This window comes from Podarcis pityusensis (assembly GCF_964106645.2).
Source record: "Podarcis pityusensis genome assembly, chromosome: 2".
NCBI classification, from domain to species: Eukaryota; Metazoa; Chordata; class Lepidosauria; order Squamata; family Lacertidae; genus Podarcis; species Podarcis pityusensis.
In genome coordinates this window covers 103119399-103140947 of record NC_138029.1, presented here as the reverse complement: position 1 = coordinate 103140947, position 21549 = coordinate 103119399, and the positions used below count along the sequence as shown (strand labels likewise).

The window sequence follows — 21549 nt, the reverse complement described above, 5'->3', positions numbered from 1 at the left end:
TTCAAAGGACAAGCATATCAATGAAAATGTTTAATCCTTTCTTGCTTCCGCCTAAAACAATTTCATCTTCAAATGTTTAGGAGGTTTCTAATTTGGTTTTCTGTTTTGGCAACAAAATTATGCACAATGAAGAAAATCCCTCTTCTGAGATTCCCTTGCATTTTCAATGTTTGTTGATCAAAAGCAAAAAAATAAAATAAAGCGAAGCTCCTTTGTGTTGTGTGTGTGTATATCACATGTTCATTAAAGCTCTTTCAGCTGCTCTCTGCCTGCTATATTGGTCATTCTGTGTAGAGAAAGGCAGTTATGTTGGTGCCGTACATTGCAGAAGCTAATGAGAGTGCAACTCCCAAGCATAAGGTGCAAGAAATATGTTACTCCTCGAGAGTAATACCAAATGGAGAACAGCTGGTAGGTCCTTGATGGAGACCCAGAATGGCACGTGTTGTCCCATATGTTCTACAGGTCCTTGTAATTATTTTGTGATCCTTATAGTCCTCCCCTGGTTTGCCTAATTGAAGTTAAAATAAATGCAAGCATGGTGCATTTATTTAATTTATTTAAAACATTTATACAAAGTGTTACAAGGATCACAGGCAGAAGTCTGTGTTGCAAGATGCTTTTTAGTCTGGAAATGGAAAACTAGATGAAGCAGTACTATTGATAAATGGCTGCCATTGCCACGCAATATGCCATATATATGAGAATGCTTCTGAGTTCATTGTATTTTGCATTACACCCTTCCTGACAGTTCAAAGTGATTGACAATCACAACATTTTAAAAAGCCACAAGAACTATAAGGATTAAAACCACATAAAGCACCCTCCTAAAAACTTTGGAACCTACCACCCAGAGATAAGATGGAACCAAAACAAATTACGTTTGGCCAAGTGTTGGGGTTTGACCCAGTCTAGCTGCTTTCTGCTCTAGTGCAACTGCGTGTGATGGAAAGCTCAGTAGAGGACCTGGAAAGAGGGAATGTGGACCCATAGAGGTAAGCTTATAGTCCTAGGACTCTCCCTGCAAACTGGCAATGAACGGCTATAACCAATCAGTCCAGATAATGTGATCAAGTTCAGAAAACAAGAGCTTTGCAGTCTTCGTCTTGAACTGCACTTTGTAAGTTCAGCACCCCTGTGTTGCTTCGTACAGACTGCAATCACGAAATGTTCCGTCTGTCGAGACTGAGTGATGTATGATCTCTCCTGTGAGAAACAACAAACCACCCAAACTTCTTAATGTGTCACATTTTAATGGAAATGCTGTTTAAAAAAGGGAGAGAGGAAAAAGAGAGAGTGATGTTAACAGTGAATCGGTTCACCTGAAGCTGAAGGTTACCTTTGCAACTAGGAGCGTTATCATTTCCTTGACGGTTTCTTCAATTAGTTCATCTATTTTTGAGTGATACTGGTGCTAAGGAGGGGGAAGAAGATGGAGGCAAAATATTATTAGCATAAATCATTGGTAACAAACACTTCTGTCTAGTTTGTTGTTGTATCGGCTGTGATATTTAAATGTTGATCGACACGTGCTCTAGTGTAGTGGGCAGTAATGGGTTGATAAAATGCGTTTTTCTTTTTTCTTTTCTTTTTTTAAACCAAGAAGCCTCTGATAGGATTTCATGAATCATGGTCAAATCCTAGCTTCAGTTCCATGCATGCAGCTGAGCCGACATTAATGAGAGTCAAATGCATGCAGCAGAGGACAAAATCTGGCATCTTTTTTTTGCTATATGCAAATCATGATAAAAGTGGGCAGCGGTAGGAGAGCGCTTTACATCTGTTCTTAGTTCTGATTGATCCAAGGTGTTGCAATTAAGGCATTCACATTCTTTAAGGTTTTAAATGACTCCTGAAACACAGCCCACGCTGAAAAAGCAACATAGCAGCTGTCTCCTGGTGCACAGCAAATCTGCTGTTGGTCAGAGGGAACGTACAGAGGAGTCGAGTTTAGGCAGACAGGCTGCATTGGGTATAAAGGGTCACCCACTTCCAGAAAGCCAAGTGGAATTTAATGTTTAGACTCCACTCTTGGCGAAACAAATTAGCTAAGGATGTAAAGTTCCAAATACAAGTGCTTGTTAAGCACCTGAGTGAATTGGAGCCTTTATGACCAAGTGTAAAAATGATTGAGACATGGGTGTTCTGACTCATGCAAAAGATGGCAATTGCTACACTATAAGGCCCCTCAATTAATACCATGCTGGGGCGTTGGGTTAGTGCTGACGGCTCATAGAAAAGACTGACACCAACTGAACATTCAGCATCACTTTTGACACAGGATGAGAGCTGCTACCCACCCACTCGATGGGCCCCTCTACCCAATTACTGACCAGATCAAACCTTGCTGTCCTACGGAGCTCTGAGAGAATCACCAAAAGCGTGTGATTCGAGGCAAGGCACAAGAGCTTTCTGCCAAATTTTAACAAAACAAGCATCTACTTTGTCAAAAAAAACAGGCTTTTCACTACTAAGCAAACACTACGGGGGGCATTCTTTTGTTTTTGTCAAAGCACAGAAGAACAAATATTTAATATATGATGAAGTTTCTTTTCCACATTCCTCCCCTCCTACATTAAATAAAACATTGAAAGCGCTGATCTCAGTCACTGTATTTATTTCCACTTGTTTGCGCTAATGTTATTTTAAAATGTTAACATCCAACCAGAAAAAAAAACCACATTAAAAGAGACAAATCTGCTATAAATACTAAATCATGCTTTGGGGAATAAGGAGTGTGAGGGGCAATTAGAAGTGTGAGACGCTAGTCCCTCAGAACTGACTTAAGAGTTCCTCGCTAGTTTGAACTGCTCAGTGTTTCTCTTTCTTTCAATGGAACAGTCACATACTACAACAGGAACTTGGAAGAAAACAAAAGAAAATGTAGGACACACTTACCCACTCTTTAGCAAACTTTCAGATGATTGGGGACAGAAATAAAGAGGAAGGTGCAGAAGACAGGAAAAAGAACATATGAAGGTAAACCATAAATAAAAACAAAATCTTCAAAAAAATGGGACCTTCTAAATGGGGGCCATGAAAAAGCAGCAGCATGCACAGAAACAATAAGCAACAAGGAAATGAAATATAATGGATATAATCCCTTTTCACTGAAATACCTGAGATTGCTACCAAAGAGAACCACACGCAGAATACAAAACGGGTTTTTGAAAAGTGATTGTTGCACAGAACACATACACAGAAACATCTCTAGTGAGGCAGAGAAATATCATCTTTGTTGCAATTTGGGGAAAAAAGGAATAGTAATAATAATACATGTAGAGCTCAGTGGCATGGCAGCTGGTTTTTGTTTTTGTTTTGGCTTACTGGACTCCAGTTTGGGGATGGCTAAAGTTTGATGGTACCCCCTTGTTTACTGAATCATCATGAGGAAGCTGACACTTGGGAAGAGGCAATTTCCCCAGAATTCACATGTGAGTTTTGTCCACCACCGTTTTTTACATTAGAAGAGAATTGGCTTTTGATTACAGATTTATTTTTTTTTAAATCGTATTCAGAATTTTAGGTTAACCGTCATAATGTTACAACCTAAAATAACGTTTTTGTTCACTCGGTAGAGTCTATCTGATTAACGACCCAATCCCATATCTGCGATGTCAGTCAATTTATTTGGGTTGTGACTGAATGTAAACTACACCTACAACTTCCAATGGGATGTAGAACATCTGTTTTGTTGTTCTTCCATTAACTGCATTGTCAGGTTGTGTTGGACCAGCTTGCAGGGATGAAAAGTGTGTGTGCGTGTGTGTGCGTGATGTAGCAGCTTTTCCCACAGAGGACCCCCCGAGGCCGAATCTACATATGCAGCAGAATCAGGGGGCAGAATCCTAACCCCAGAGGTATGGACCCTTCTACTTCTGGAAAGCTGTAGATGAAGGATGTGCATTTTGGAAGCTATCCTGTGTTAAAAATAAATGAATCATTGCAGGTAGCAGAAAGAGGTATAGCAGAAAAAGGGCTGAATGGCAATATTTGGGAAGGGACCAGAACCCATGCTTTACATGCAGAAGGTGCAAGGCTTGATCCCAAGCCTCTCCAGTTAAGAGAGAATCAGGTAACAGGTGATAGGAAATGCCTCTGCAACCGCTGCCAGTCAGACAGTTCTGGGCTAGACTGGTGAATAGTTTGACCGGTATGAGGCTACACCATGTTGTTTAAGTGCCTTGTTCTGATAAGGGGAGTTTTAGAGCAGTAGAACTTGTACCCACAGTGTAGAAGTGGCAGTAATTCTACCACCCATGTGCTGCTACATGTGTACATTCATGCTAAGCCTCGGAAGGGAGGTTTGTTGTTTTTTGTTTTAAAGGCACAGGTGTTTGTAACTTGGACCAAACAAGTCAGAGTTTGCATGTGATTGTGTACGTGTTTACAGGCGCTGGAAATGGCATAGGTATGCTGGAGGGAGGAGGGTGGAATCTCCCGACTCGGTGCTTTACAATTTGCACAGGGAAAATCAGCAAGAGATGCGTTACGAAAAGCAGCAGTGTTTCAGAATCCCACCTAGTGCTTGTCCTCTGCCCCTGACCCTCATGTGAGGAAGGTAAAGACTTAACCTTCAATGACCTCCCCTGCCTGATGTAAAATATACTTGCTGCTGGCTCAGGAAGCCTGGGAACTATGGGCAGCTCTGTGTTTGCACAGGCGAAAAGGGGACTGGGGAAAGGCGATGCAGGTAAGGAAGCAGAAGCCATTGGCCATCTCCTCTAGTTTCTAGGGGCCATGTCGCCAGGCTACCCAAAAGACACCCTCTTCCCAAGGGACTAGGTGCTTTGCGCAAACCCTCCACCGCTCCCGCTTCTCCACCTGCTAAAAATATATTCCTTCGCGTGCAGAATCCCTCTTTTCTCCAGCAGCCACAGCCACTTTTGCAGATATTTACTCTGGATGGTGGGATGCAGGCAGCGCTGCTGAGGAGTAGCATGCTACATCATGAAGAACGTGCCGAACAGAACAACTCCCTGGACGCGGAAAACAGCAACGGGCGTTCCCTGGAGGACGTGACCCCGTGACATATATATGTACACGTGCTACCCACTAAGCACAGGACAAACAAAGCTTGCAAATGCACACCATGCACACCAGTGAAAACTATGTTGGCTTGGACCTCATTTTGAAAAGCACCAAGAGATGCACAATGCAGGACATGCCCAAACCTGGCACGCTCTGGCTCTGATGCATGCACGGAAAATGGGACCCTTACAAGCATGTTAGGCTGAGCGGAAGTACACCAAAGGTAGTGAACGTGCAAGCTGGACATTCCCCTAAAGTGCATCGATGCTTTTGAAAATGCGGCCCACGGGATATGGTGGCAATGCATGGAATTTAAAATAAAAAGATTCTCTTGACTGATTTTTCCCCCCTCTCTCTTTAAAAAATCTGGGCTTCGCATACAAGTCCAAAAGACATGCTTAATTTGCCACATTATCATATTGTTTTAATCAAGGATGTTTGTTTGTTGGAGGTGAGGGCGGGTGACAGTTCTCTTGCTAAGTGTTCATCTTCGTTGGATAAATTATGAGATTTAACTAAAAGGATGGCTAGGTGTGTGCAAAATAATACAGTGTGAAATGTATTGACAAATATGTTTTCAATTAAAATCTCCTTTACAACGCAAATGAGAACAACAACGGCAGCAGCAGCAGCAACAGCAGCACTAGAATGCAGCCAGAAGGATTGCAGACTAGCTGTCTGATCCTCAAACCGCTTCGCCAGGGCAAGTTCCATTGGCACAAACGAAGTTTGCGCTGGTGGAAGCGCTGGGAGGATTGTATATTTTAGAGACCGACAGGGCCCTTCACCTATAGGAATCCGTCACTAGAGGCACAGACTCAAAGAAGCACTACATTGTTCCCCCAAACCTGCTCCCTATTCTGAACCCGCAGGGCTAAATATATAATAATAATAATAATAATAATAATAATAATAATAATAATAATATTTATACCCCACCCATCTGGCTGAGTTTCCCCAGTCACTCTGGGAGGCTCCCAATTGAGTGTTAAAAACAATACAGCATTAAATATTAAAAACTTCCCTAAACAGGGCTGCCTTCAGATGTCTTTTAAAAATAGGATAGCTGCTTATTTCCTTGACAACTGATGGGAGGGCGTTCCACAGGGTGGGCACCGCTACTGAGAAGGCCCTCTGTCTGGTTCCCTGTAACCTCACTTCTCGCAATGAGGGAACCGCCAGAAGGCCCTCGGCGCTGGATCTCAGGGAATCTGAATCACAGAATCATAAAGTTGGAGGTACCCTTACAAGGAAATCTGGTAATACAGTATCATCCAACCTCTGCTTAGTGATGGAGAGCCCACTGTCTTTTCAGGAGGCCTGTTCCATTACTGAACAATTCACACTGTTAGGAAGTTCTTCCTATTTACTTACTTTCTGACATTTATATTATTCTGTGCTCCCCTTACAGAACCCAAAGCAGTGTGGTTCAAAGGCAACGGTTACCCATCCAGGCAACTGACCAGACCCAGACCTGCTTAGCTGCAGCAAGGTAGTAGTCTCCTGTATCTTCATACCATATTCATAGTTCTTTACATCGGGTTGTAATAAAAAAGATCAGAGGAGTAAAGTAAAAGTTACATCAACAATATGCCTTTTGGCTCATGGAGCTGTTTTAAAGCTACCCATTTACTGCCGATAGCTGCAATGCAGGGCATCCTGTCAACTCTCTAATTATGAAACTCCATGGTGTGGATGATGTGATGTATGGGGAGGATGTTGGTGGGTAATCCTACTTCTGGCAGACATTGGAATGATGGGCACTCTGTGGGTGCCTGTTCCAGGTCTCACTGCACAGAAGTTCTGTGGCCCCCTTCAGTTTGACTAAGGAAGGCTCCTGCTTGCAGCTAAGTGTCCTCTGATTTATTTGCCACCAGCAGAAGCTGCCATTTTATCCTGCATGCTATAGATCAGCCCTTCTCCATGTAGATTGAATGGTGGCTTCAAAGTTGCTATTCCCATTTGAAATGAACATGTTGGTGAATCAGCTTGTTGTTGTGGGGGCAGGGAGCTACCGCAAGCAAAAAAGGAAGTTGATGCAACCAGGGTCGGATATGTACCAGCCCTCCTAGAGTGCAGGTTAGGTGTGCAGCCTTGAGGTCATCTTGGACTCAAAGTTGTCCATAGAGGCGCAGGTCAATTCTGTGTCCAGGGCAGCTGTCTACCCATTCCATCGACCTGCCTGCACACTGTCTTGCCAGAGTGGTACATGCTCTGGTTATCATCCTGCTTAGACTACTGCAATGTGCTCTACACGGGGCTACCTTTGAAGGTGACTTGGAAACTACAACTAATCCAGGATATGACTGCCAGACTGGTGACTGGGAGTGGCTACAGGGACCATATCTCACTGGTTCTAAAAGATCTACATTGGCTCCCAGTACGTTTCTGAGCTCAATTCAAAGTGTTGGTGTTGACCTTTAAATGGCATAGGCCCTGTATACCTGAAGGAGTGTCTCTATTTCCATCATTGAGCCCAGACACTGAGGTCCAGCTCTGAAGGCCTTCTGGTGGTTCCCTCAATGTGAGATTTGAAGTTACAGGGAACCAGGCAGAAGGCCTGCTCAGTAGTGGGTCCTACCCTGTAGAACATCCTGTCATCAGATGTCAAAATGATAAACAACTACACAACTTTCTGGAGTCATCTGAAGGCAGCCTTGTATTGGGAAGTTTTTAATATTTGATGTTTCATTGTATTTTTACATTCTGTTGGAAGCTGCCCAGAGTGGTAATAATAATAATAATAATAATAATAATAATAATAATAATAATAATTTATTTGTACCCTGCCATCTAGGCGGCTTCCAACAGAGATTAAAAATACATTAAAACATCAGTCATTAAAAACTTCCCTAAACAGGGCTGCCTTCAGATGTCTTCTAAACATCAGGTAGTTGTTTATCTCTTTGACATCTGATGGGAGGGCGTTCCACAGGGCGGGCGCCACTACCAAGAAGGCCATCTGCCTGGTTCCCTGTAACTTGGCTTCTCGCAGTGAGGGAACCACCAGAAGCCCCTTAGTGCTGGATTTCAGTGTCTGGGCAGAACGATGGGGGTGGAGATGCTCCTTCAGGTATCCTGGGCCAAGGCTGTTTAAGGCTTTAAAGGTCAACACCCAGTCAGATGGGTGGGGTCCTAATAAATAACAACAACAACAACTATGATTGCCACAGAATTGCCACTAGATCCGCAGTGCTTAGTTCAGAGTGGAGAAGATGGGAAGAACATGAGAACATACCTTATACCAGCTCAGGACTAAACTATGGGCCCATCTGCACCATACATTTAAAGCATTGCTGATACCATTTTAAACAGCCATGGCTCCCCTCAAAGAATTCTGGGGGCTGTGGTTTGCTAAGGGCACTGAGAGTTGTTCCCCTCAGAGAGCTCCAGTTCCCAGAGTCCCTTGGCAAGAAGGATTGTTAACTCCTCCCTGGGAAGTGTAGGTGTGTGAGGGGAATAACGGCTCTCAGGTGCCTCTTCCTCTTGTGGTCCCACCTGTATGGCAGCACTGGAACTCTTTGGGCAGAGAAAGGCATGGATTTGGTGCGCCTGTCATGCTGACCCATTGAATCAGTGTGGGGGAAAATCCACCCTAGGAAGCTTTGAAGCACCCAGGTCCTCCAAAGTGCTCTGTAGGAGTGGGATGCTAATTCAGCTAAACTAGTGAGAAACTTTGGCCTGCTTTATAAGCAGATGAATTCAGTCCATCTATAGTCACTTTACTAGGCTGACATTGGGTGCGCATGTGAGAGGCATGTTTCATTATGACACCGCCAACAGATTGTGTGTATGCTGCATTTCTATTAGCGACCATCTGACCTCGGAGAAGAAAAACATACCAGACCCACCAAGAAATATTTGATACACAAGTTATTCCTGTCAATACATTAAATATTCAGAAGAAATATAAATATTTAAGGTGGTAAATTATGTCTGCCAAATGTCTGAACAGCTGCCTTTGAATATAAGGACACAGGGAGAATATGGGTGTATATGTTCAGCAGAATGCACTCCCTAAAATGCCTCAAATTTTTCCATATCTGATCATTAAAAAAAATTAAGAGAAATAATGGCAACATTTGTAGGCTCAGTAGGATTCAGTGGACCTTATATATAGGTCTCCTTTTATCCAAAGGAAGGAACTGTGGATACTCTAAAGGAGGAAACTCAGGCTGTCAATTCTAGATGGGTTGTTTATTGTTTTGCTGGTTTGATTTACTTGTTTCGACTGCTGTTGCTGCTTTGTGAGTGCTGGGAAGACCGCTCCCTTTCTGCCAACTCCATCCGGCCTAGGGGGCGGGGCCTGCACTCATCGCCACAGCATAAGAGGCCTGAGAGAGGCCTCCGGGACACGACTGCTGCTCCTCGCGTGAGTGTTGGGAGGACCGCTCCCTTTCTGCCAACTCCATCCGGCCTAGGGGGCGGGGCCTGCACTCATCGCCACAGCATAAGAGGCCTGAGAGAGGCCTCCGGGACACGACTGCTGCTCCTCGCGTGAGTGTTGGGAGGACCGCTCCCTTTTCTGCCAACTCCATCCGGCCTAGGGGGCGGGGCCTGCACTCATCGCCACAGCATAAGAGGCCTGAGAGAGGACTCCGGGACACGACTGCTGCTCCTCGCGTGAGTGTTGGGAGGACCGCTCCCTTTCTGCCAACTCCATCCGGCCTAGGGGGCGGGGCCTGCACTCATCGCCACAGCATAAGAGGCCTGAGAGAGGCCTCCGGGACACGACTGCTGCTCCTCGCGTGAGTGTTGGGAGGACCGCTCCCTTTCTGCCAACTCCATCCGGCCTAGGGGGCGGGGCCTGCACTCATCGCCACAGCATAAGAGGCCTGAGAGAGGCCTCCGGGACACGACTGCTGCTCCTCGCGTGAGTGTTGGGAGGACCGCTCCCTTTCTGCCAACTCCATCCGGCCTAGGGGGCGGGGCCTGCACTCATCGCCACAGCATAAGAGGCCTGAGAGAGGCCTCCGGGACACGACTGCTGCTCCTCGCATGAGTGTTGGGAGGACCGCTCCCTTTCTGCCAACTCCATCCGGCCTAGGGGGCGGGGCCTGCACTCATCGCCACAGCATAAGAGGCCTGAGAGAGGCCTCCGGGACACGACTGCTGCTCCTCGCGTGAGTGTTGGGAGGACCGCTCCCTTTTCTGCCAACTCCATCCGGCCTAGGGGGCGGGGCCTGCACTCATCGCCACAGCATAAGAGGCCTGAGAGAGGACTCCGGGACACGACTGCTGCTCCTCGCGTGAGTGTTGGGAGGACCGCTCCCTTTCTGCCAACTCCATCCGGCCTAGGGGGCGGGGCCTGCACTCATCGCCACAGCATAAGAGGCCTGAGAGAGGCCTCCGGGACACGACTGCTGCTCCTCGCATGAGTGTTGGGAGGACCGCTCCCTTTCTGCCAACTCCATCCGGCCTAGGGGGCGGGGCCTGCACTCATCGCCACAGCATAAGAGGCCTGAGAGAGGCCTCCGGGACACGACTGCTGCTCCTCGCGTGAGTGTTGGGAGGACCGCTCCCTTTCTGCCAACTCCATCCGGCCTAGGGGGCGGGGCCTGCACTCATCGCCACAGCATAAGAGGCCTGAGAGAGGACTCCAGGACACGACTGCTGCTCCTCGCGTGAGTGTTGGGAGGACCGCTCCCTTTCTGCCAACTCCATCCGGCCTAGGGGGCGGGGCCTGCACTCATCGCCACAGCATAAGAGGCCTGAGAGAGGCCTCCGGGACACGACTGCTGCTCCTCGCATGAGTGTTGGGAGGACCGCTCCCTTTCTGCCAACTCCATCCGGCCTAGGGGGCGGGGCCTGCACTCATCGCCACAGCATAAGAGGCCTGAGAGAGGCCTCCGGGACACGACTGCTGCTCCTCGCGTGAGTGTTGGGAGGACCGCTCCCTTTTCTGCCAACTCCATCCGGCCTAGGGGGCGGGGCCTGCACTCATCGCCACAGCATAAGAGGCCTGAGAGAGGACTCCGGGACACGACTGCTGCTCCTCGCGTGAGTGTTGGGAGGACCGCTCCCTTTCTGCCAACTCCATCCGGCCTAGGGGGCGGGGCCTGCACTCATCGCCACAGCATAAGAGGCCTGAGAGAGGCCTCCGGGACACGACTGCTGCTCCTCGCATGAGTGTTGGGAGGACCGCTCCCTTTCTGCCAACTCCATCCGGCCTAGGGGGCGGGGCCTGCACTCATCGCCACAGCATAAGAGGCCTGAGAGAGGCCTCCGGGACACGACTGCTGCTCCTCGCGTGAGTGTTGGGAGGACCGCTCCCTTTCTGCCAACTCCATCCGGCCTAGGGGGCGGGGCCTGCACTCATCGCCACAGCATAAGAGGCCTGAGAGAGGCCTCCGGGACACGACTGCTGCTCCTCGCGTGAGTGTTGGGAGGACCGCTCCCTTTTCTGCCAACTCCATCCGGCCTAGGGGGCGGGGCCTGCACTCATCGCCACAGCATAAGAGGCCTGAGAGAGGACTCCGGGACACGACTGCTGCTCCTCGCGTGAGTGTTGGGAGGACCGCTCCCTTTCTGCCAACTCCATCCGGCCTAGGGGGCGGGGCCTGCACTCATCGCCACAGCATAAGAGGCCTGAGAGAGGCCTCCGGGACACGACTGCTGCTCCTCGCATGAGTGTTGGGAGGACCGCTCCCTTTCTGCCAACTCCATCCGGCCTAGGGGGCGGGGCCTGCACTCATCGCCACAGCATAAGAGGCCTGAGAGAGGCCTCCGGGACACGACTGCTGCTCCTCGCGTGAGTGTTGGGAGGACCGCTCCCTTTCTGCCAACTCCATCCGGCCTAGGGGGCGGGGCCTGCACTCATCGCCACAGCATAAGAGGCCTGAGAGAGGCCTCCGGGACACGACTGCTGCTCCTCGCGTGAGTGTTGGGAGGACCGCTCCCTTTTCTGCCAACTCCATCCGGCCTAGGGGGCGGGGCCTGCACTCATCGCCACAGCATAAGAGGCCTGAGAGAGGACTCCGGGACACGACTGCTGCTCCTCGCGTGAGTGTTGGGAGGACCGCTCCCTTTCTGCCAACTCCATCCGGCCTAGGGGGCGGGGCCTGCACTCATCGCCACAGCATAAGAGCCCTGAGAGAGGCCTCCAGGACATGACTGCTGTTGCTGCTTTGTGAGTGCTGGGAAGACCGCTCCCTTTTCTGCCAACTCCATCCGGCCTAGGGGGCGGGGTCTGCACTACCATTACAGTTTAGAGGACTGAGCAGCTACCGGCAGCAATGGACAAAATGGTTTTAAATGCTTTAATTGCTTTTAATTTGCAGCACCTTAAATGGGGGTTGTTGTTTTTATAATATTATATTATTTCATTATCTGCAGCAAATGTCAAAGATGTTTATGTATATTTTAAGGTGTTTTAAAGGTGCTTTTATTGTTTATTTTGTTGTACCACCATGAATGGTGGTTTTTATCTATGTATTTTTGTTTCTTCCGTCTTGTTTTGTTTTTGGGGTTGAACATTGAGTGGGGTGGGGATTGGTTTTGTTTGGGCATAATTGTTTTAGGTTGTTTTGCTTTCTATTTGGTAAATGGAGGTTAGTATGAGGCTTGGGATTGCTACCGTGGAGGGGCGAGGGAGGTATGGCGGTGGGGGCAGATGTTATAGGCGAAGGGGATCGAGATACGGATATGCTCGTACCCCTTCCAATCTGCGCCCCATCCCGAGAGACGAGGGTAGGGTGAGCAAGGAGTACTCACCTCCTTCACTGGTGCTGTGCAATGCCAGGTCTATAGGCAACAAAACCGCTACCCTGCGAGATTTCTTTACCTCGCAGGGGGTCGACCTGGCTTGTGTGACGGAGACCTGGGTGCGCGAAGGGGTAACTGTTACCTTACGAGAGATGGCGCCCCCGGGTTTCTCCGTCCTCCACCAGTCACGGACTGTGGGCCGGGGGGGAGGGGTGGCAGTATTAATCCGGGAAGATTGTTCTTTCAGGGCTCTACCTTCGCCATCGATCCCCGGCATTGAATGTGTTGGCCTAGTGTGGGGCTCCGAGGAGAGCTTGGCTGTCTGGCTGGTGTACCGGCCACCTAGCGCACCATCAGCCACCCTGTCAGGCCTGCTGGAGGCAGTGGCCGGCTGGGCCTTGGAGTTCCCTAACCTATTGGTATTGGGAGACTTCAACTTCCACGCTGATGCCACTCCCTCCTCACAGGCTCTGGACCTGGTGTCTTCCATGGCGACACTAGGGCTCTCCCAGTTTGTTTCGGGCCCCACACATCAAGCAGGCCACACGCTGGATTTGATCTTTGGCGCCGGTATAGATGTGATCATGTCTCCTTCGATGAAGGTGCCATGGTCTGATCACTACGCTCTGAAAGCCAGGATTGACTTTCCACCCCCACCCTGCTTAGGTGGCGAGCCGATTTGGGCTCGCCCGCAGAGGCTGATGGACCCTGATAGATTCCGTCAAGCCTTGCGGGACCTTGCTCCCCCTGGCGACTCATTGACTGAGCTTGTTGAGGGCTGGAATACCCAGCTCCTGGCAGCCATCGATGAGATCGCACCTAAGCGCCCTCTGCGACCCCGCAGAAACCGGGCTCCCTGGTTTACCGAGGAGCTTCGGAAAATGAAGCGGGACCTCAGACGGCTAGAGCGAGTATGGCGGGGTGCCCGTGACGGAGCCTCAAGAACATCTTATAGGGTTTTTATGAAAACCTATGAGATGGCAGTGAAGGCCGCTAAGAAGTCTTACTTCTCGGCCTCCATTGCATCCGCTAGCTCTCGCCCGGCGCAATTATTTAGTATAATTCGGTCTTTAACGTCCCTTGAAGGACAGCCAAATTTAAATAACAATCTGACACACAGCTGTGAGGCATTTGCGAGCTTTTTTGCGGAAAAGGTCCTGTTGCTCCGCCATGACCTCCCTGCCAATTTGGATACAATAAAGGAACTGGAGGCCCCTCGACTGTCCTCGGGTCCAGTATTGGACCACTTTGACCGGATATCTCCAGCCGATGTGGACAGATTCCTCCAAGCTGGAAAGCCCACCACCTGTCCTCTTGACCCGTGCCCGTCATGGCTGATTAGAGCGTGTCCAGACGAGGTGCGGGCCCCCCTGGGGGATATTATCAATTTGTCCCTTGGCACCGGGATATTCCCAGGGGAACTGAAGGAGGCAGTGGTGCGTCCGCTCTTAAAGAAAACATCATTAGATCCCTCAGATCTATCCAATTACCGCCCGGTCTCGAATCTTCCATTCCTGGGTAAGGTGATTGAGAGAGCGGTTGCTGAACAGCTTGGTAGGTTTCTGGATGAAACATCTGCTTTGGATCCATTCCAGTCCGGCTTCCGCGCTGGTCATGGGACCGAGACGGCTCTGGTCGCCCTAACAGATGATCTCCGCAGGCAGCTGGATCGAGGTGGGTCGGGGCTGCTGATTCTTCTAGATCTGTCAGCAGCCTTTGGCATGGTCGATCACGAACTCCTGGACCACCGCCTTGCCGACGTGGGGATCCAGGGCACAGTCCTTCAATGGCTGCGCTCGTTTCTCTCTGGTCGGGGACAGAGGGTGGCGCTTGGGGGGGAATTGTCATCGCGCCACTCCTTGGTGTGTGGAGTGCCTCAGGGTGCGATTCTCTCCCCGATGCTTTTTAACATCTTTATGCGCCCCCTCGCCCAGCTTGTCCGGAGTTTTGGGCTGGGTTGCCATCAGTATGCTGATGACACCCAACTCTATCTGTTGATGGATGGCCATCCTGACTCGGCCCCAGACACACTGACCAGATGTCTGGAAGCTGTGGCTGGATGGTTACGTGGGAGCCGGTTGAAGTTAAATCCTTCGAAGACAGAGGTCCTCTGGCTGGGGCGGGACGATATGGGATTGAGGGGGCAACTCCCATCTCTTGTGGGGGTGCAATTAGTGCCAGCACCGTCCGTTAAGAGTTTGGGTGTAATCTTCGATACCTCCCTTTCTATGGAGGCGCAGATTACAGCTATAACAAAGGCAGCATTTTTTCATCTCCGCCAAGCTAAGCAGTTGGCCCCTTATCTCTCTCGCCCTGACCTAGCCACTGTGATCCATGCGACGGTCACCTCCAGACTGGATTATTGTAACTCGCTCTACGTGGGGCTGCCCTTGAGACTGACCCAGAAACTCCAGCGGGTGCAGAATGCCGCGGCGAGACTCCTTATGGGGTCTTCGCTGCGAGATCACATTCATCCGGTACTATACCAGCTGCACTGGCTCCCGGTGGAGTACAGGATCAGGTTTAAGGTGCTGGTTTTAACCTTTAAAGCCCTATACGGCCTAGGACCCTCGTACCTACGGGACCGCCTCTCCTGGTATGCCCCACAGAGAAACCTACGGTCTGCAAATAATAACATCCTCAAGGTCCCAGGCCTCAGAGAGGTTAGGCTGGCCTCAACTAGAGCCAGGGCCTTCTCGGCTGCGGCTCCAATCTGGTGGAATGCTCTGTCACAAGAGACTAGGGCCCTGCGGGACTTGACATCTTTCCGCAGGGCCTGCAAGACAGAGTTGTTCCGCCAGGCCTTTGATCAGGGCGCAGCCTGACTCCCTCCTCTGGCAACCTGCACAGAACTTTGCTTAATTGGTTGCCATCAATTTGATTTAATTAATTTTTATAATGAAATATTTTTAGATTGTGTGATTATTTGATTTTTTGATTATTTGATTGTTGTTAGCCGCCCTGAGCCCGGCTTCGGCTGGGGAGGGCGGGATATAAATAAAATTTATTATTATTATTATTATTATTCTATCCTGTATTTTATTCTGCGAACCACCCTAAGATCTTATGATGAATATCTTATTCAAAATCTAATTAATAATAACGTTTGGTGGTTATCTTGAATTTTCTGGTGCAATTATCCCATGTCTTTTCTAACCGTAAAAAGTCTGATAAGAAAACTGATGGAAAACTACCCTGGAAAATGTTGGCAAAGTTGTATAGCCTCCACATGAACATATCAGGATGAATGTCTGGTAAAGCATCATTTATAGCAATATTATACTCTCAGTGCTCAATAAACAATTGGCCTGGAAGCTCCCTAAATCACAGTTGAAATGGAGTTGTTACTGGGATTGGATTGGGTGGGATGATAGAAGTATAGTTCCTGCTAGTTCCATTACATGTGGTGGAGTGGGAGGTTGCTGCAAATTGACTGTTCCTATGTGTGCAATTGACTTAGATGAGTCCCGTGATTGATTAAGAGGAAAGGCCTTTTATCAATTGCTAAGGATGTGGGGAGAAAATGAGGACAGCAAACACACGGAGGAATTCTACTGGAAAGGAGGGGCAAGATTATGTCCCAAGGCTACTGTCAAAAGCAGTTTGCTTGGTTCCCTGGCAGGTGTGTCACTTAAGAGGGGGGACGGTGAGGTGGTGTGGGGGTTGGTGCGGTGCAGATGCACTGGCAGAACCCATCTGATGCTCCCACTGGTATGTCCGCACTGTACAGACACCCCCACCGCCTCACCCCTTCACTCTCCCCATAAGCATCAGCAATGCGCTTGCCAGGAAGGAAGCATTGTGGCTCAAGTTGCTGCTGGCTGCTGTGGCTCTGGGAGCACCTTTGGTTCAACAAACAAGAGCTCAGTTAGCCTGGGGAATAGCAAAGCATCCCGCCAGCAAACCCTTCTAGGCTGTGGCTGGCATGAGACTAAGAATGCAGCAACTGTCAATAACGTTATCCCTTTGGAAATGGGTTGGGTTTGGCCACATGGAAGGTTGAATCAAATACACCCCTACTTTGTTTGAGAAAAGAGATGGATAAAATGGTTAATTTAGTGTCGTTGGCATAAATATCCCTTGCCATACTGCAGTCCTTATTAGTCAATCACTTTATATATTAGCAGTTATACATTTCTGAGAGAAACAGGAGAAAAGCAAAGAGAAATGAGATGGCATGAGACACTGGGATGAGGTAGGAATTCATTAAAATGAATAAAAGAGAAAACAAAAGACTTGGAGGGGAGAAGGAGGGGTGTATGTAATCCTGCAGTCCTAAACAGTAACTTATGCACAGATAACTCACATCTGATTTGCAGGTCTATTAGTTCAGCTATTTGTTAAAAACGTCATACCAGAGCAACTGCTACTTCACACAATCGCTATGCAATCTGTGTACCGCAGTATCAATACTTTCTCAAAGAGGCACATGTGGATTTGCCTAAGACATATTAAAGGCTGATTCTTTGTGCAACTGAATTGCTGCTTGTTATCAACCATGATGGGTCATGGATTTGCAAGAACAATGCGAGTGACAAATCAAGTAAAATGGGAGTTGGACAGGGGTAACTGAGGCTGGCAAGCACCTTTTACCTATGCTATACCTGATGGGAAATGAAACTGATACAACGGAGAAATGGCAAATTAAAACCCCAAAGAATCAAATTTCTCACCATCACATGTACAGGTAGCTGGTAGAACAATCCTATGCATATCTGCTCAGAAGTAAGTCCTGTTTAGTTCAACGGGACTTACTCCCAGGTAAATGTGCATAGGAGCGCAGCCTACGCTTACTCCCAGCCTTGGCATTTGTGTAAGGCCTAGAATTTATTTCAACTAATAGTGTTATTATTAGAGGTGCTGGAAAGCTGTATTTGTAAAGAGATACTAGGCTTAAGCCAGGAGCACTGAACGCTGCTGCTTTTTACAAACTTGACTAATGGAAGAGTTTAGAAGTGTCACTTCAGGCCAGTTGCCAGAAACCTCTAGCAGACGTTCCTATAGATCATAATGGATCAAAACAACAAGGAATGACGCAGAAATAATTGAGCTGCAGCGGCTTCACTACGACTGTCTTCCTGAGGTTGTTTTGAAAAAGTGCAACGAAAAGGCTGCACCAAGACAGAAGATGCAAGGCAAATCCTGTGGTTCTGGGCTAACTTCAAACCAGGAGTGGTGAGAGTTCATTTAAGTACATGCTTTGACTTGGGTGAGGGAAGCCTTTAGTGCTCACAACAGTAAGGTTGCATCCCGGGATTATATAAAAAGAGGGGCATCTAAAAGAACAAATAGCATACCAAACAAACAAAAGAAAATGAGGACCAAAGGACCTGCTCCAGTGCTCACTGTACTCAGTCTAATCTCCCCATGAATCCATTTGGATTGGTGCTTTATTTTGTAAATATCAGAATGAGATAAATATTTCAAGAAAATAAAAAAAGCTAGAATAACCCATGTGACATAGATTCTGAACATGAGGAGTTGTTGTTGTATGCACTACTGAAAATGAAATACGAGAATCCAAGCCCTGTGTCTGAACTGGTCATAAACAGAGATGAGAAAAATGTTGAACAGTGTTTCAAGTCTTCCAAACAAAAGAGGATTATGATTATGCATTTCACTGAGCCCAATTCAGCATGTCTTTCTACTTCACAACATCACATGTGGAAATGTTCAAGTTGTGATAATGTCTTTGAGAAGTAAAACACATTAGACCAGCAGATGATAAAACTGGACCAGTTTGGAACCTTTGAGTCATTAAGGACCCGGAAGTATTATAAATGTAGGTTTTAGAAAAGTCCAATCAGGCAGGACTGCATTTTACATAGGATCAGGCAATTTCCTATTTCCCCTTAAGTCCTTTTGCTCAGGTTGCTTTGTTTCTCATTGGGTTTTCTTTGCCTGTTGGTCAAAATAATCATGCCATTGCAATCTGGTAGTTGCATGTAAAAATCAAGACTTTGGGGCAAACGTATGTCTGGTTCCAAGGTGGAGTTAATGACTCAATATAAAACACTGTCATGCATAAATAGGCTTTAAAGGTACCTTGTGCACATCACAATCCTTGCCAACAGTCACTTCTAAGTGACAGGGGTTCTGAGTGTCCATATTCAATATGGGGATTTGTTTGACGGAGTGACCCTGCATTTTCATCTGCATAGTCTATATATGGAAAACTAAATCCACAACTGTTAGAATGTTTCTGAAACCAGCAGAATATAAGATGCAGATTTTTTTACCTTTAAACATTTTTTAAAAATAAATAAATAAATAAATAAATAAATAAATAAATAAATAAATATAAGTTTTACCTCTTGGCCCATTTCCATACTGCAAAGTTTTGTTGACTGAGCTTTGGCATCAACCATAACATTAAACATGGTGCATATTGACTGAGGGACTCTGAAATCTGTTGACCGGCTTGTTTTTTGCAGCTTTACTTCAAACGCAATCCGGGTTCTGTTAAAAGTAATAAAAAAATAAAATAAAAGGAACATTTTGAAAGTTAAGATACTGCAGCTACTAATTTGACTGAACAATACAATACTTCGAAGTCTTCATTTTCCTGTGTGTTCTGGGAGATCAGTGGGAAGGGGAGCTGGTCACAGCAGGAGAAGGATACCCCCCGTCTTCTTCTACAGCCTGCCTCACTCAGCCTCTTGACCCCTCTCGCTTCTGAGTCTGCACTGCTATCTGCCACAGCCTCTCCCTGCTCACTCAATCCTGTTGCCTCTTCTGCTCCTAACACCTCCTCCTCCCAGTCTACTCCTTCTCCCTCTGACCACCCATTGTCGTCTACTACCAGCCCCCTGATTCTGAGCCTTCTTCATCTGGGGGTTCCTTAGGGGTTCCTTGGCTTGTACCTCCCACCACTTCTCTGCATCCAGCCAGTCCATGACAACTGAGTTCTACTCTGGACATGAAATAGGTAAGCGAAACTCATCAGTTTCCGCTCCTGTTTCCATTTTCAGCTGAATTCTTCTCCTAGCCCAACACATTTCGGAATGTAAAAGAAAAATGTTCATGAACGGCAACTCACACTTTTTAGCTTATTTCTTTAGTGATTTGCCAAAGCTACAAAAGTTTATCTTTGCAGGTTGCAAGCTAATTTATAACTGAAGTATACCAGGAACCAAACAGAAAACTCACAGCAGTATAGGAAATCATATGGGTGTTCAATACTCAGCACTGATTATACAAACCTGTTAAATTGATTAACTCCACCAAAATACTGAATTGTTGCATTTTCATTTTGTCATAATGTGACTCGTTTGCCTGAACTCTTCTGAATTGTCACATAAACTGCTATAAGTTGATTCTTTGACAAGTAAATATACAACACCTCTTCAGGTTCTATTGCAAAACAGGAGCCCCAGGTTTATTTCTTCTCTTCTCATTATGTGATTTACCCAACCTATTCCAACAACAGCCAATGATGTGGATTTGGGTGGGGAAAAACTTCTTCTTCATCATCAGCATCATTACTACTATTACAACATTTCTATCCTATCTTTTTTTCAAGGAGCTCAAGGTTCTCACCACTCTCCATTTCATCCTCACAGCAAAAAATAGTGACTGGCCCAAGGTCACAAACACAGAGTGAGATTCATGTCTGAGAAGGAATATAGACCTCAACCTGCCATCTCTTAGACCAACACTCTAACTGCTACATCCCACTGGCTCACCATAGCATAGCATGATGCCATGTCATATGATCAGTTGAACCAGCTATTGTTTGGGGGGCGGGGGCAGGAAAGAGGGAGAGAATGAAGAACGCCACCACCATTTTTTGGCAGTAGCCCCAAGTATGTAGTTCTGCCCTGAATGACTGCTCTTGTTTGATTTGAGAAGGCTGCTCGCCATTACTGAGCTTCTCATTGAGGAATCCCTGCTAAGGCTTACTTAAAACTCTCACAGAAGCTACTCATCAAGTACTTAATATTTTGGGAAGTCATTTCCAGCATGCTTTGTCCCAGTTGCATAAAGCAGAATTGCACAATTGTGCAGAAGCAATTGGATGCGATTTCAAAACTTAGATGCACGCTATGTGGACACTAGTTGCTCCCACCAGTGCTTTCACTGAGAGCCAGTGTGGTGTAGTGGTTAAGAGCAGTGGACTCATAATCTGGTGAACCGGGTTTGCGTCTACGCTCCTCCACATGCAGCTGCTGGGTGACCTTGGGCTAGTCACACTTCTTTGAAGACTCTCAGCCCCACTCACCTCACAGAGTGTTTGTTGTGAAGGGAAAGGAGAATGTTAGCTGCTTTGAGTCTCCTTAGGGTAGTGATAAAGCGGGATATCAAATTCAAACTCTTCTTTCACCAGTGATGAAGCATGGGAGGGGGCACAGAGGTGACTGCCCTGGGCACAAAATTGTTAGGGGCACAAAATTTCAACACCTGGCGTTGCCTCAATACAGCTGCACAGTTTCATCGCTGGGCTCTATTAAAAACAGCTTCTCCATGTGCACCAGGAAGTGATTTCTCCAGACAACGATCTCCTGGGTGATGCGGATGCCGTTAGGAAGCTGAATGCTCATGCACATTCCCCATCGTTTCCCCTCCCTCCCACCACCTCTGCGTGGCCCCGGATGCTGGCAACCCATGCTACGCCACTGGTTTCCACTTACCTCTTCACACAGGACTCAATCATATCACTAGCCATAAGTTTTAAGCGCTGTTCTAGGTGTTTCCCAAACTCTTCCTCAGGCCAGTGTAAATCCCTGATGAAGGTCTGTAAGGCATCCAATTTCCAAAACAGATCTTCTGACGTTCCTGATCCATTGCTGACAGGAGAAAAGGAAAAATAAGAAT

At 47.4% G+C, this 21549-nt stretch overlaps 1 protein-coding gene across 8 annotated transcripts in view; it reads right to left on the bottom strand.

Moving 5' to 3' along the window:
• The window catches only part of CADPS (calcium dependent secretion activator), a 348154-nt gene that overhangs the window by 60333 nt on the left and 266272 nt on the right, over positions 1-21549 (bottom strand). For all 8 annotated transcript variants that reach the window (XM_080995634.1, XM_080995627.1, XM_080995631.1 and 5 more), the window contains 3 exons: positions 21366-21521; positions 19047-19194; positions 1340-1414 (listed from right to left, as the gene is read on the bottom strand). In XM_080995634.1, coding sequence (XP_080851760.1) covers positions 1340-1414; positions 19047-19194; positions 21366-21521 — 379 coding nt within the window. The remainder of the gene's footprint in view (positions 1-1339; positions 1415-19046; positions 19195-21365; positions 21522-21549) is intronic.